The sequence below is a fragment of the Narcine bancroftii genome, chromosome 4 (assembly GCF_036971445.1).
Source record: "Narcine bancroftii isolate sNarBan1 chromosome 4, sNarBan1.hap1, whole genome shotgun sequence".
Classification (NCBI taxonomy): Eukaryota; Metazoa; Chordata; class Chondrichthyes; order Torpediniformes; family Narcinidae; genus Narcine; species Narcine bancroftii.
In genome coordinates this window covers 2,446,497-2,462,925 of record NC_091472.1, presented here as the reverse complement: position 1 = coordinate 2,462,925, position 16,429 = coordinate 2,446,497, and the positions used below count along the sequence as shown (strand labels likewise).

Below are 16,429 nucleotides of genomic sequence, written 5' to 3'. Positions count from 1 at the left end.
CACTCCCAGGGTCAGTCCCAGTGAAGCCCCTCTCCCGTCCCATCCTTCACTCCCAGGGTCAGTCCCAGTGAAGCCCCTCTCCAATCCCATCCTTCACTCCCAGGGTCAGTCTCAGTGAAGCCCCTGTCCCGTCCCATCCTTCACTCCCAGGGTCAGTCCCAGTGAAGCCCCTGTCCCATCTCATCCTTCACTCCCAGGGTCAGTCCCAGTGAAGCCCCTGTCCCGTCCCATCCTTCACTCCCAGGGTCAGTCCCAGTGAAGCCCCTGTCCCATCTCATCCTTCACTCCCAGGGTCAGTCCCAGTGAAGCCCCTCTCCCGTCCCATCCTTCACTCCCAGGGTCAGTCCCAGTGAAGCCCCTCTCCAATCCCATCCTTCACTCCCAGGGTCAGTCTCAGTGAAGCCCCTCTCCCGTCCCATCCTTCACTCCCAGGGTCAGTCCCAGTGAAGCCCCTGTCCCGTCCCATCCTTCACTCCCAGGGTCAGTCCCAGTGAAGCCCCTGTCCCATCTCATCCTTCACTTCCAGGGTCAGTCCCAGTGAAGCCCCTCTCCTGTCCCATCCTTCACTCCTGGGGTGAGTCCCAATGAAGCCCCTCTCCCGTCCCATCCTTCACTCCCAGGGTCAGTCCCAGTGAAGCCCCTCTCCCGTCCCATCCTTCACTCCCAGGGTCAGTCCCAGTGAAGCCCCTCTCCAATCCCATCCTTCACTCCCAGGGTCAGTCTCAGTGAAGCCCCTCTCCCGTCCCATCCTTCACTCCCAGGGTCAGTCCCAGTGAAGCCCCTGTCCCGTCCCATCCTTCACTCCCAGGGTCAGTCCCAGTGAAGCCCCTGTCCCATCTCATCCTTCACTCCCAGGGTCAGTCCCAGTGAAGCCCCTCTCCCGTCCCATCCTTCACTCCTGGGGTGAGTCCCAGTGAAGCCCCTCTCCCGTCCCATCCTTCACTCCCAGGGTCAGTCCCAGTGAAGCCCCTGTCCCCCGTCCCATCCTTCACTCCCAGGGTCAGTCCCAGTGAAGCCCCTCTCCCGTCCCATCCTTCACTCCCAGGGTCAGTCCCAGTGAAGCCCCTGTTCCAATCCCATCCTTCACTCCCAGGGTCAGTCCCAGTGAAGCCCCTCGCCCGTTCCATCCTTCATTCCCAGGGTCAGTCCCAGTGAACCCCTCTCCCGTCCCATCCTTCACTCCCAGGGTCAGTCCCAGTGAAGCCCCTCTCCCGTCCCATCCTTCACTCCCAGGGTCAGTCCCAGTGAAGCCCCTGTTCCAATCCCATCCTTCACTCCCAGGGTCAGTCCCAGTGAAGCCCCTCGCCCGTTCCATCCTTCATTCCCAGGGTCAGTCCCAGTGAACCCCTCTCCCGTCCCATCCTTCACTCCCAGGGTCAGTCCCAATGATGTCCCTGTCCCCCGTCCCATCCTTCACTCCCAGGGTCAGTCCCAGTGAAGCCCCTCTCCCGTCCCATCCTTCACTCCTGGGGTGAGTCCCAATGAAGCCCCTCTCCCGTCCCATCCTTCACTCCCAGGGTCAGTCCCAGTGAAGCCCCTCTCCCGTCCCATCCTTCACTCCCAGGGTCAGTCCCAGTGAAGCCCCTCTCCCGTCCCATCCTTCACTCCCAGGGTCAGTCCCAGTGAAGCCCCTGTCCCCATCCCATCCTTCACTCCCAGGGTCAGTCCCAGTGAAGCCCCTCTCCCGCCCCATCTTTCACTCCCAGGGTCAGTCCCAGTGAAGCCCCTCTCCCGTCCCATCCTTCACTCCTGGGGTGAGTCCCAATGAAGCCCCTCTCCCGTCCCATCCTTCACTCCCAGGGTCAGTCCCAGTGATGTCCCTGTCCCCCGTCCCATCCTTCACTCCCAGGGTCAGTCCCAGTGAAGCCCCTCTCCCGTCCCATCCTTCACTCCTGGGGTGAGTCCCAATGAAGCCCCTCTCCCGTCCCATCCTTCACTCCCAGGGTCAGTCCCAGTGAAGCCCCTCTCCCGTCCCATCCTTCACTCCCAGGGTCAGTCCCAGTGAAGCCCCTCTCCCGTCCCATCCTTCACTCCCAGGGTCAGTCCCAGTGAAGCCCCTGTCCCCATCCCATCCTTCACTCCCAGGGTCAGTCCCAGTGAAGCCCCTCTCCCGCCCCATCTTTCACTCCCAGGGTCAGTCCCAGTGAAGCCCCTCTCCCGCCCCATCCTTCACTCCTGGGGTGAGTCCCAATGAAGCCCCTCTCCCGTCCCATCCTTCACTCCCAGGGTCAGTCCCAGTGATGTCCCTGTCCCCCGTCCCATCCTTCACTCCCAGGGTCAGTCCCAGTGAAGCCCCTCTCCCGTCCCATCCTTCACTCCTGGGGTGAGTCCCAATGAAGCCCCTCTCCCGTCCCATCCTTCACTCCCAGGGTCAGTCCCAGTGAAGCCCCTCTCCCGTCCCATCCTTCACTCCCAGGGTCAGTCCCAGTGAAGCCCCTCTCCCGTCCCATCCTTCACTCCCAGGGTCAGTCCCAGTGAAGCCCCTGTCCCCATCCCATCCTTCACTCCCAGGGTCAGTCCCAGTGAAGCCCCTCTCCCGCCCCATCTTTCACTCCCAGGGTCAGTCCCAGTGAAGCCCCTCTCCCGTCCCATCCTTCACTCCTGGGGTGAGTCCCAATGAAGCCCCTCTCCCGTCCCATCCTTCACTCCCAGGGTCAGTCCCAGTGAAGCCCCTCTCCCGTCCCATCCTTCACTCCCAGGGTCAGTCCCAGTGAAGCCCCTCTCCCGTCCCATACTTCACGGCCAGGGTCAGACCCAATGAAGCCCCTGTCCCCGTCCCATCCTTCACTCCCGGGATCAGACCCATTGAAGCCCCTGTCCCCGTCCCATCCTTCACTCCCGGGGTTAGACCCAGTGAAGCCCCTGTCCCCATCCCATCCTTCACTCCTGGGGTGATTCCCAATGAAGCCACTCTCCCGTCCCATCCTTCACATCCCGGGGTCAGTTGCAGTGAAACCCCTGTCCCCATCCCATCCTTTACTCCCAGGGTCAGTCCCAGTGAACTCCTTCTCCCTGTCCCATCCTTCACTCCCGGGCTTAGACCCAGTGAAGCCCCTCTCCCGTCCCATCCTTCATATCCCAGAGTCAGTCTCAGTGAACACCATCTCCCCATCCCTTCTTTCACTCCCAGGGTCAGTCCCAGTGAAGCCCCTGTCCCCGTCCCATCCTTCACTCCCGGGGTCAGACCCAGTGAAGCCCCTGTCCCCGTCCCATCCTTCACTCCCGGGGTGAGCCCAGTGAAGCCCCTGTCCCCATCCCATCCTTCACTCCCACGGTTAGTCCCAGTGAAGTAAAAAGAATGTTGGATAAACTCAGCTGGTCACACGCTGTACTTTAGATAGCAGGGGTAAAATCACATAACTAACATTTCGTTCTTGAGCCGTACAGCATAATAACAGGTCCTTCCTGCCCATGAACTGTTGTCCCTCAATACACCAATTATCCTGTCAACTCGTATGTATTTGAAGAGTGAGAGAAATCCCATGCGGACACAGGGAAAACCTTCCAGACAGCTGTGAATTTGAACCTGGGTCGCTGCTGCTGTAACAGTATTGGAGAAGTTGTCTTCTCATCGATCGTCAGCAGGGCCTTGTGATGGAAAGTCGTGCCTCACGAGCCAAATTCAGTTTTTTGAGGAGGTAACAAAAGAAATTGATGAGGGTCGGGAGGTAGATGTGGTCGTTGTTGGATTTTAGCAAGGCATTTGACATGAGTCCCCCATGGGCGACTCATTCAGAAGGTAATGAGGCTCGAGATCCATGGAACCTTGGCTGTGTGGATTAAAAATGAGCTTGCCTGTGGAAAGGTGAGTCGTGGGCGATAGTACTCTGCCTGGAGATCAGTGATTTGCGGAGTTGCGCAGGGATCAATTCTTTTTAGATTCAATTTTTTTTTAAATTACAAATGCTGCACAGTGACAGGTCATTCCAGCCCACAGGTTGGTGTCACCCAATTTATACCCAACTGACCTACAATGCCCAGTACATTTTGAAGGGTGGGAGGAAACCGGAGTCCCTGGGGAAAATCCACGCAGACACGGGGAGAACGTACAAACTCCTTGCAGACTGTGCGGGATTCAAACCCCGGTCCCAATCGCTGTTGCTATAAAGGTGTTGCACTAACTGCTACACCAACCGTGCCCCAAATTCTGGGACCCCCGCCCTTTGTGACTTTTATAAATGACCTGTACAGAGAATTAGAAGGTTGGGTCAGTAAGTCTGCAGATGATACGAAGGTTGGAGGAGTTGTGGATGGAGCTGAAGGTTACACAGATAGGATGCAGAGTTGGGTGGAGAAGTGGCAGATGGAGTCCAATCCGGATAATTGTTAAGTGATGAATTTTGAAAGGTTAAATGTGAAGGTGGAGTTCATAATAATGGTGGGATTCTCAGCAGTGTGATATGGAGGGCTATGGACTGGGTGCAGGTCAATGGGAGTAGGCAAGAAAATGGCTTTCCTTGAGAAAAATTGTCATTGGCCCATTTCCTTTGGAGTTGTGAAACGGTCCACATAACGAGTCAGAAACAGTGATTTTCAAACTTTTTCTTCCCACCCACATCCCACCTTAAGCAATGCCTTACTAATCACAGAGCACTGATGGTGTAGGGATTATTTAAAGTGGGATGTGAGTGGAAAGAAAAAGGTTGAGAGCCACTGGGTTAGGTTTTTGTGGCGTATTTTGGCATGACTTTGTGGAATGTTCATTATACAGTTTCCTTATTTTGAAAGCATTGACACGTGATAACCCCATCCCCAGTTCTGTTCTCTCACGTTCGTCAGGGATGTTGTCAGGAATCTTCCTCTGGAGGCACAGGACAGGTGGGAAAAACCTCTCCCTCTGCCAGGGTAACAAACCAGCAGCTAACAGAGCTTGTTAGTGCGAGGGGCCCTGGTGATGCCTCCTGGGGTGGAGGGGGTTGTGGTTGGCGAAGTGGGGAGAGGGAGGAGGGGGAGTGGGGGAATGGTGGTCCCGACTCCAGGCAGGACGTGGAGCTGGGACATCTCACCTTGTCCTGGAGCCGCTCCAGCATGGCTGCCAGGTGGGCCTCGCGGTTCTCCTTCTGCATCTCATTCTTCTGCTCCAGCCTTTCCTTGGCCATGCGGATGAAGTTATTCTTCTCCTCAATGGCTTTTTGCATCACCTCCCGCTCGTGTTCCCTCTTGCCAGCCAGGTGCTTGAGTAGCTCTGCCTCCTGACACTGTGACAGCACAGAGCGAGTGACTTTAGGGGCACGAGAGGGGGCGAGGGAGGAGATGGGGGAAGAGCATGGGGGAGTGGGAGGTTCACAGTGGGGATGGAGGGGTAAAGGAGGGAGCGGGAGTCTGCGAGTGGAGTTGAAGGGGAGTGAGGGGGTTCGGAAGGGGTGGAAGGAAGGGCATGAGGGAGGGGACGGGGTGATGGAGGCGGCAGGGTGAGGGGCTGAGGGAGGGGGCGAGGGCAGGCGAGGGAGGGTGTGGGGAGGCAGAGGACATGGTGGAAGGGTGCAGAGGGGTGGGGAGAGGGAGGGGGTGAGGAAGTGGGTGGGGTCTGCGTGGAGTTGAAGGGGGTGTGAAAGGATGCAGGGGATGAGGGAGTGAGGGTGGGGGCAGGGGAATGGGAGGTATGGTGGAAGGGTGCAGGGGCCAAGGGGGAGAGGAAGGGGATGGGGGTGTGAGGTGCTGAGAGTGTGAGGGAGGGGCTGAGGGAGTGAGAGAGGGGACAAGGGGAGAGGGCATAAGGGAGGGAGGGGGCAGGGGTTCTACACGTGGAGTTGAGGGGGAGCAAGGGGGGCTACTCGGCAGGGATGTAGGCACAAACAGCCCAAAGGATTGGCACCTCTCTGAGCCCTTAGTCAGTTTCCCGTGTATGAACCCCAACCTGTGTCTGACCTCTGACCCCAGTGACCCTGTGTCTGACCCCCGATCCCAGTCAGTGTCCCCGTGTCTGGCCCCCTCACTCAGGTCAGTGACCCCGTGTCTGGCCATGCCCCACACCCCCACCCCCTTCGTCCCTGGTGACCCCTGCCCTTGGCTGGTGGTTATTGGGACCTCTTGTTACTGCTGGCCCATGTCGCTGATGTCCTACCTTCCTCCTCTCTTCGGCCGCCTCCAGTTTACTCTGAATCTCCTCCAGGGAGGGGTCTCTCTTCTTGGGGAGTGCGGTGTGGAATTCTGGGGCACCTTCGAAAGGTGCCGGCTTCAGGATGACCTCGAAGGAAAGGCCAGATGATCGCTTGTTCAACTCCTTCACCTCCATGTCAGAGATGAAACACCAGTTCTGGTCTGCTGGATCTGCAAGCAGAGGGACCCCTTGGTCATCAGTGTGATCTGGATGATAATGTGGGAAATTGGATCAATACATTTACAGATGAAATTAATATTGGAGGTGTTGTGGTCAGTGAAGCAGGGTTTCAAAGCTTGTAGAGGGATCTGGACCAGCCGGAAAAATGAGCTGAAAAATAGCAGGTGGAGTTGAATGCAGACAAGTGTGAGTTGTTGCATTTTGGAAGGACACACCAAAAAAGGACGTACATGGCTGCCAGGTGAAGTGGTGAATGTGGGCTCAATGTTAACATTTAAGAAGAATTTGAACAGGTACATGGATGGGAGGGGTATGGAGGCTATAGACTGGGTGCAGGTCAATGGGACTTGGCAGAAAAATGGTTTGGCACAGAGTAGAAGGGCCAAAGGGCCTTGGAACAGGGGGCCATGCACTCCATCCATCCTGTCTCACCGAGGTCCCAAATTATGGACTCACTAAAAGCTCCCTCACCACCTTTCCTGGAGAGAGCCCTCAACATTACCCCTGTGATAATTGGCTTCTGATCTTCCTTCTGAACGAGTGGGCATAGATTGTATCTCAGACTTCTGTCTAATGAGGTATCAGAGCCTCAGCAGCGAACACTGGTCTGTGTCGACCTCCCAAGGGTTAGTGTGCAATGATGGCAGATACTGCCTGGACTTGCCGAGCTCCTCCAACACTTCGTATGTTATTACAGACGGGGGATGGCCAGCATACCATGTGAGTTGGTATGGGATGTCTGTCTTCACAGACCTGAGGTTTGGTGGTCCAATCCTGACCAGTTTTGCCGCTCGTCTCTTCAGTTATGTTGATTTTTATCCCTTTGTCATTTCCACATGTGGAAAATAGCCAGTTTGTCCATTCAGATCCAAAGCGGATGTTTGAACATTCCTTTGTATTCCACCCCCAAGGCCTACTCTCTCAATCAAACAGTGTGCGGAGAACACCACAGCACAGAAACAGGCCCTTCGGCCCATCTACTCTGTGCTTGACTATCCAACATCATTCTGTTGATTTGCTACAGGACCAGTGAGGGGGTTCTGCCACTGAGAACACACAGACAACGTGCTGTGGGCTGCTGGAGACTGGCTCGAAACTGGGTGAAGGAGCACCAGATATTAGAACCAGGATGCGAGAGGGGACTGAAGGGTTCCTGATCGTGTCGGAGGTTCAGATCTGGAGCTCGGTCTCCGATGGTTTGGCCTGGGCTCTGTGGGGCTGCAGGGGTGCTGGGAATGAATCCATGGATATTCAGTGATTCTTGGCGGGGTGGGAGGAGAGAAGTTACCTTCTCTGACTGTAAGAGGCGCTTCAGGCAATTTCTGCTGTCGGAGAACCTCTGCCTTACAGCAGATGAAAACAAATTTTGCCCAATATGACAGTTTTTATTACATGACAATGAATTGAATCTTGTCTATATCCCTCCATAACCCTCCCATCCACATACTTGTCCAAATTCCTACTAAGTGTTAAAAACAAGCCCACATTCACCACCTCAACTGGCAGCTCGTTCCACACCATCACCAATCTCCGTGTGAAAGTTCCCTAAACTGTTCCCCTTTCACCCTTAACCCATGTCCTCTGGTTTGTATCTCACCCACCCTCAGTAGTTTAAGCTAAACTACATATACTCTGTCTGTCCCCCTCACAATTTTGTGTTCCTCTGTCAAACCCCCGCCCCCCAGATCCCTTCCTGCTCACACCTACACCATTTTCGGCAAGTCAGTGAACATGGAGAATGTGGTGATCAGGAGATCTAAAATAAAGCAGTTAAATCCCTCCCTCGCCCCCAACCTGTCTCGCAGCACCGGCACCACTGTGGTGCAGACATCACCACATAGCCCTGCGGACGTCGTCCACCACTTACCATCAAACTTGTAGAGGGTCCTATTGTGAGGCTCAGGGCTGAGACAGGAGCAGAACATGTTGAAGAGGGGGAGTTCCTTCATCTTCTTCTTGTACGCTGAAAGGGAGAGCAGATTCAATGTGACCTTCTCCCTCAGCAATGAGGCAAGTACCGTGAGGGTGGGGTGTGTGAGTCGAGAGTTTGGTATGAGGGTTGGATGTTGGATGTGTGGATGGGGTGTGGGGCATCTGGGTGGATGTAGATTATTCTCCTGGGGTGTAGGGTATGTGGGTGGGTGTGTGGCATGTGGGTCGGTGTGGGATGTATTCTCCTGGGATACAGGATATGTGGGTGGGTGTGGAACATGTGGGTCGGTGTGGGATGTATTCTTCTGGGATACAGGGTATATGAGTGGGTGTGGGACATGTGGATTGGTGTGGGATGCATTCTCCTGGGGTACAGGGTATGTGGATGGGTGTGGGACAAGTGGGTTACTATGGGATGTATTCTTCTGGGGTACAGGGTATGTGGGTGGGTATGGGACATGTGGGTTGGTATGGGACATGTGGGTTGGTATGGAATGTATTCTCCTGTGGTACAGTGTATGAGGGTGGGTGTGGGACATGTGGGTCAGTGTGGGATGTATTCTCCTGGGGTACAGAGTATGTGGGTGGGTGTGGGACATGTGGGTCAGTGTGGGATGTATTCTCCTGGGGTACAGGGTATGTGGGTGGGTGTGGGACATCTGGGTTAATATGGTATGTAGTCTCTTGGGGTACAGGGTACGTGGGTGGGTGTTGGACATGTGGTTGGTATGGGATGTATTCTCCTAGGGTACAGGGTATGTGGGTGGGTGTGGGACATGTGGATCGGTGTGGAATGTATTCTCCTACGGTACAGGGTATGTGGGTGGGTGTGGGACATGTGGGTTGGTATGGGATGTATTCTCTTGGGGTACAGGGTATGTGGGTGGGAGTGGGACATGTGGGTCGGTGTGGGATGTATTCTCCTGCGGTAGAGGGTATGTGGGTGGGTGTGGGTCATGTGGGTTGGTATGGGATGTATTCTGCTGGGGTACAGGGTACGTGGGTGGGTGTTGGACATGTGGTTGGTATGGGATGTATTCTCCTGGGGTCCAGGGTATGTGGGTGGGTGTGGGACATGTGGGTCGGTGTGGGATGTATTCTCCTGGGGTACAGGGTATGTGGGTGGGTGTGGGTCATGTGGGTTGGTATGGTATGTATTCTTCTGGGGTACAGGTTATGTAGGTGGGTATGGAACATGTGGGTTAGTATGGGATATATTCTCCTGGGGTACAGGGTATGTGGGTGGGTGTGGGACATGTGGGCTGAAATGGGACATGTGGGTTGGTATGGGATGTATTCTCCTGGGGTACAGGGTATATGGGTGGGTGTGGGACATGTGGGTAGGTTTGGGATGTATTACCCTGGGGTACAGGGTAGGTGGGTGGTGTGGGACATGTGGGTCGGTGTGGGATGTATTCTCCTGGGGTACAGGGTATGTGGGTGGTTGTGGGACATGTGGGTCAGTGTGGGATGTATTCTCCTGGGGTACAGGGTATGTGGGTGGTTGTGGGACATGTGAGTTGGTATGGGATGTATTCTCCTGGGGTACAGTGTATTGGGTGGGTGTGGAACATGTGAGTTGGTATGGGATGTATTCTCCTGGGGTACAGGGTATGTGGGTGGGTATGAGACATGTGGGTTGGTATGGGACATGTGGGTTGGTATGGGATATATTCTCCTGGGGTACAGGGTATGTGGGTGGGTGTGAATCATGTGGGTCGGTGTGGAATTATTCTCCTGGGATACAGGGTATGTGGGTGGATGTGGGACATGTGGGTCAGTGTGGGATGTATTCTCCTGGGGTACAGGGTATGTGGGTGGTTGTGGGACATGTGGGTCGTAGTGGGATGTATTCTCCTGGGGTACAGGGTATGTGGGTGGTTGTGGGACATGTGAGTTGGAATGGGATGTATTCTCCTGGGGTACAGTGTATTGGGTGGGTGTGGAACATGTGAGTTGGTATGGGATGTATTCTCCTGGGGTACAGGGTATGTGGGTGGGTATGGGACATGTGGGTTGGTATGGGACATGTGGGTTGGTATGGGATATGTTCTCCTGGGGTACAGGGTATGTGGGTGGGTGTGAGACATGTGGATCGGTGTGGAATTATTCTCCTGGGATACAGGGTATGTGGGTGGAATGGGACATGTGGGTCAGTGTGGGATGTATTCTCCTGGGGTACCTAGTATGTGGGTGAGTGTGGGACATGTGGGTTGGTATGGGATGTATTCTCATGGGGTACAGTGTACGTGGGTGGGTGTGCGACATGTGGTTGGTATGGGATGTATTCTCCTGGGGTACAGGGTATGTGGGTGGGTGTGCGACATGTGGGTTGGTATGGGATGTATTCTCCTGGGGTACAGGGTACGTGGGTGGGTGTGGGACATGTGGTTGGTATGGGATGTATTCTCCTGGGGTACAGGGTATGTTGGTGGGTGTGGGACATGTGGGTCGGTGTGGGATGTATTCTCCTGGGGTACAGGGTATGTGGGTGGGTGTGGGACATGAGGGTTGGTATGGGATGTATTCTGCTGGGGTACAGGGTATGTGGGTGGGTGTGGGACATGTGGGTCGATGTGGGATGTATTCTCCTGGGGTACAGGGAATGTGGGTGGGTGTGGGACATGTGGGTTGGTATGGGATGTATTCTACTGGGTACAAGGTATGTGGGTGGGTGTGGGACATGAGGGTTGGTATGGGATGTATTCTGCTGGGGTACAGGGTATGTGGGTGGGTGTGGGACATGTGGGTTGATGTGGGATGTATTCTCCTGGGGTACAGGGAATGTGGGTGGGTGTGGGACATGTGGGTCGGTGTGGGATGTATTCTTTTGGGGTACAGGGTATGTGGGTGGGTTTGGGACATGTGGGTTGGTATAGAATGTATTCTCCTGGGGTACAGGGTATGTGGGTGTGTGTGGGACATGTGGGTTGGTATGGGATGTATTCTCCTGGGGTACAGGGTATGTGGTGGGTGTGGGACATGTAGGTTGGTATGGGATGTATTCTCTGGGGTACAGGGTATGTGGATGGGTGTGGGACATGTGGATCTGTGTGGAATGTATTCTCCTGAGGTACAGGGTATGTGGGTGGGTGTGGGACATATGGGTTGGTATGGGATGTATTCTCTTGGGGTACAGGGTATGTGGGTGGGAATGGGACATGTGGGTCGGTATGGGATGTATTCTCCTGGGGTACAGGGTATGTGGGTGGGTGTGGGACATGTGGATCGGTGTGGAATGTATTCTCCTGCAGTTCAGGGTATGTGGGTGGGTGTGGGACATGTGGGTTGGTATGGGATGTATTCTCTTGGGGTACAGGGTATCTGGGTGGGAGTGGGACATGTGGGTCGGTGTGGGATGTATTCTTCTGGGGTACAGGGTATGTGGGTGGGTGTGGGACATGTGGGTTGGTATGGGATGTATTCTGCTGGGGTACAGGGTACGTGGGTGGGTGTTGGACATGTGGTTGGTATGGGATGTATTCTTCTGGGGTACAGGGTATGTGGGTGGGTATGGGACATGTGGGTTGGTATGGGACATGTGGGTTGGTATGGGATGTATTCTGCTGGGGTACAGGTTATGTGGATGGGTGTGGGACTTGTAGGTTGGTATGGGATGTATTCTCCTGGGGTACAGTGTATGTGGGTGGGTGTGGAACATCTGGGTTAGTATGGTATGTATTCTCTTGGGGTACAGGGTACGTGGGTGGGTGTTGGACATGTGGTTGGTATGGGATGTATTCGCCTGGGGTACAGGGTATGTGGGTGTGTGTGGGACATGTGGATCGGTGTGGAATGTATTCTCCTGCGGTACAGGGTATGTGGGTGGGTGTGGGACATATGGGTTGGTATGGGATGTATTCTCTTGGGGTACAGGGTATGTGGGTGGGAGTGGGACATGTGGGTCGGTGTGGGATGTATTCTCCTGGGGTACAGGGTATGTGGGTTTGTGTGAGACATGTGGGTTGGTATGGGATGTATTCTTCTGGGGTACAGGGTATGTGGGTGGGTGTGGGACATGTGGGTTGGTATGGGATGTATTCTTCTGGGGTATAGGTTATGTGGGTGGGTATGGAACATGTGGGTTAGTATGGTATGTATTCTCTTGGGGTACAGGGTACGTGGGTGGGTGTTGGACATGTGGTTGGTATGGGATGTATTCTCCTGGGGTACAGGGTATGTGGGTGGGTGTGGGACATGTGGATCGGTGTGGAATGTATTCTCCTGCGGTACAGGGTATGTGGGTGGGTGTGGGACATGTGGGTTGGTGTGGGATGTATTCTCTTGGGGTACAGGGTATGTGCGTGGGAGTGGGACATGTGGGTTGGTATGGGATGTATTCTTCTGGGGTACAGGGTATGTGGGTGTGTATGGGACGTGGGTTGGTATGGGACATTTGGGTTGGTATGGGATGTATTCTGCTGGGGTACAGGGTATGTGGATGGGTGTGGGACTTGTAGGTTGGTATGGGATGTATTCTCCTGGGGTACAGTGTATGTGGGTGGGTGTGGGACATCTGGGTTAGTATGGTATGTATTCTCTTGGGGTACAGGGTACGTGGGTGGGTGTTGGACATGTAGTTGGTATGGGACGTATTTTCCTGGGGTACAGGGTATGTGGGTGGGTGTGGGACATGTGGATCGGTGTGGAATGTATTCTCCTGCGGTACAGGGTATGTGGGTGGGTGTGGGACATGTGGGTTGGTATGGGATGTATTCTGCTGGGGTACAGGGTACGTGGGTGGGTGTTGGACATGTGGTTGGTATGGGATGTATTCCCCTGGGGTACAGGGTATGTGGGTGGGTGTGGGACATGTGGGTCGGTGTGGGATGTATTCTCCTGCGGTACATGGTATGTGGGTGGGTGTGGGTCATGTCGGTTGGTGTAGGATGTATTCTCCTGGGGTACAGGGTATGTGGGTGGGTGTGGGACATGTAGGTCGGTATGGGATGTATTCATCTGGGGTACAGGGTATGTGGGTGGGTGTGGAACATGTGGGTCGGTGTGGGATGTATTCTCCTGGGGTACAGGGTATGTGGGTGGGTGTCGGACATGTGGGTCGGTGTGGGATGTATTCTCATGGGGTACAGGGTATGTGGGTGGGTGTGGGACATTTGGCTTGGTGTGGGTTGTATAGGTTGAGTGTGGGTAGAATTGCTGGAATGTGTGGGTGTGGTGTAGGGAATTTTCCTGGGGTGTAGGGCGTGAGTGTGGGTTGTTGGATGTTTGGGAGGGTTATTCTTCTGGGGAGTAGAGTCTGTAGGTGGGTTTTGTTATACTCCTGGGGTGTAGGGTACCTGGGTGGGTGTGGGATGTGTAGATGGGTGTGGGTTGTACTTTTGGAGTGTAAGGTGTGTAGGTGGGAGGGGACATGAGGGTGTGGGTGGGGTGAGGCACCATGGGGATGGGGAAAATAGGTGGCTGGTCCACCTGGACGTTCACTCCCCTGCTCACCGTGTTAAGGCATTCCATCCGATTGTCCGGAGTGTTACCAGAGTTACATGAACACGGGCTGGAATGTGCCATCCATGTTGTAACAGAATTAGTAATTGGCTCCATATCATCAGGATGTTCGAGGGTTCTACTGCACGGAAACAGGCCCTTCGCCCCAGCCTGTCCATGCTGGCCCACGTTGTCCCATTGCTGTGTCCATGCTGAACTGTTCCATGTGCAGCGACGTCTCTGAATGCCATTTAAATGTCTGTTTCCCCTTCCCTCCCTCCTTCTGCCAGCTCACTGCCATCACCCTTCGAGTGGAGAAGGTCCACTTTGAATCTCCTTTCTCTAACCTCCAACCTATACCATCCAGTTTTGGGAGCTGCTCCACCCTGGGGGGGAAGGACAGTGATCACCCACATGCCCCTCGTCACTGAGTATACCCTCGGCTGCCGACCGTTCGGTGGGGAATGGAACTGGGTAATCCTTTCCCAGAGGTGGGTGGGGGTAGGTGAACTGGCACAGAGGGTGGGTGATGAGGCGAGTCTGACAAGACGTGGGGGGTGAGTAATACCTACCTGACAGGGACATGGCGACGGGAACGGTTGGCACTCGGACCAGGGTGGTGTGGTGGAGACAGAAGTGCTGACCAACCACCTGTGAGGGGGTTGGAACGGATTGGGGAAGTTGTTGAGGGATTGGGGATGGAGGGGTGAAGGGAGGTTGGGTTGGGGTGGGGAGTGTAGTGGATGGGGGAATGGGGGTGAGAGGGTGGGTTGGTTTTGGGGTGGGGGTTGTGAGGAGTTGGGTTGGAGTGGGGTTGGGGGGGTGGGGAGGAAATAAGAGGGGAAATATTGATATCAGCAGGAAAAATAAACCCATCAGTCGATGCCGCCACACCCCCACTCACCACTCTGTGCGAAGAAAAAAGCCGTCCTCAGTGAAAAAAGCTCTACCATTTGGGAGCCTCAGCCGTGTTCTCAGAACCTCTGATCTGTTCCCCTGTTGAATCCCCAATCATTGTAACGCTCCACTTCTCCCCCACTCGGCCAAAGGGCTAGACTCTGTGCCAGAGTCCTGTCCCCTATGACTTGTCCCTCGTAGATCGTCCCCTCTAACGATATCCAAAACGGTACACTTACTGTTGAGGGGACCCAGTTACCTGCCTCTTGAATCTTGTGTGTCACTGTTTAGAGCTGCTGTCTGTTAACCCCCCTCTACCTTCCAAATGATCCAGAATTCATCCAGCTCCAGTTCTGTTAGATCACTTTCCAATCCTTATAACTGGTGTCAGGCTCACCAACCTATCATTTCCACAGTTAATTTTGGAGCCTTTACTCAATAAGAGAACAGTGTGAGCTCCCCTCCAATCTTGCAGGACCTCACCAGTGGATAAGGACATTTTAAATATTTCTGCCAGAGCTCCTGCAATTTCTACACCAGCCTCCCTCAAGGTCTAAGTGAATATCCTGTCAGGCCCTGAGGATTTATCCATCCTTATTTTCTTTACGAGAGCAAGCACGTCCACCTCTTTAATCTGTACAGGTTCCATGACCTCACTGCTTGTTTTCCTTACTTCACACGACCCTGTTCCCTTTCCTGAGGGAAAAAAAAAACATTTAACATCTTCCCCATCTCTTCTGGCTCCATAAAAAGCTGACCACTCTTCTCTCTTCAACAGAACCAACTTGGCCCCTTACTATCCTTTTGTTCTTAATTTTCCTATGGAAGTCAGTAGGATGTTCCCTCTCCTTGTCTGCTAAAGCAACCTCATGATTCCATGCCATAGAGGATTAGTATCTAACACGTGTGTGATGGGACAGTGTGGAGGAAGCTTCACTCTGGGTCTGACCCCGGGAGTGTGTGATGGGGCAGTGTGGAGGAAGCTTCACTCTGGGTCTGACCCCAGGAGTATGTGATGGAACAGTGTAGAGGAAGCTTCACTCTGGGTCTGACCCCGGGAGTGTGTGATGGGACAGTGTGGAGGAAGCTTCACTCTGGGTCTGACCCCAGGAGTATGTGATGGAACAGTGTAGAGGAAGCTTCACTCTGGGTCTGACCCCAGGAGTATGTGATGGAACAGTGTGGAGGAAGCTTCACTCTGGGTCTGACCCCGGGAGTGTGTGATGGGACAGTGTGGAGGGAGCTTAACTCTGGGTCTGACCCCGGGAGGGTGTGATGGGACATTGTGGAGGAAGCTTCACTCTGGGTCTGACCCCGGGAGTGTGTGATGGGACAGTGTGGAGGAAGCTTCACTCTGGGTCTGACCCCGGGTGTGTGTCATGGGACAGTGTGGAGGGAGCTTCACTCTGCGTCTGACCCCGGGAGTATGTGATGGGACAGTGTGGAGGAAGCTTCACTCTGGGTCTGACCCCGGGAGTGAGTGATGGGACAGTGTGGAGATGGCTTCACTCTGGGTCTAACCCTGGGAGTGTGTGATGGGACAGTGTGGAGGGAGCTTCACTCTGGGTCTGACCCTGGGTGTGTGTGATGGAACAGTGTGGAGGAGGCTTCACTCTGGGTCTGACCCCGGGAGTGTGTGATGGACAGTGTGGAGGGAGCTTCACTCTGGGTCTGACCCCGGGAGTGTGTGATGGGACAGTGTGGATGGAGCTTCACTCTAGGTCTGACCCCGGGAGTGAGTGATGGGACAGTGTGGAGATGGCTTCACTCTGGGTCTAACCCTGGGAGTGTGTGATGGGACAGTGTGGAGGGAGCTTCACTCTGGGTCTGACCCTGGGTGTGTGTGATGGAACAGTGTGGAGGAGGCTTCACTCTGGG

At 54.6% G+C, this 16,429-nt stretch overlaps 2 protein-coding genes across 4 annotated transcripts in view; one reads left to right on the top strand and one right to left on the bottom strand.

Annotated features, from left to right (window-relative positions):
• Positions 1–16,429, bottom strand: part of LOC138760278 (stathmin-4-like) — a 106,233-nt gene that overhangs the window by 3,556 nt on the left and 86,248 nt on the right. For 2 of the 3 annotated variants that reach the window (XM_069930637.1, XM_069930638.1), the window contains exons 3-6: positions 14,227–14,305; positions 8,148–8,243; positions 6,065–6,270; positions 5,007–5,198 (exon numbers count right to left, since the gene is read on the bottom strand). In XM_069930637.1, the coding sequence (XP_069786738.1) occupies positions 5,007–5,198; positions 6,065–6,270; positions 8,148–8,243; positions 14,227–14,305 (573 nt within the window). The remainder of the gene's footprint in view (positions 1–5,006; positions 5,199–6,064; positions 6,271–8,147; positions 8,244–14,226; positions 14,306–16,429) is intronic. The other variant, XM_069930639.1, reaches the window with a different exon arrangement.
• LOC138760279 (uncharacterized) overlaps positions 1–16,429 on the top strand; it is a 154,535-nt gene that overhangs the window by 75,153 nt on the left and 62,953 nt on the right. The gene's annotated exons all lie outside the window — the stretch shown is intronic.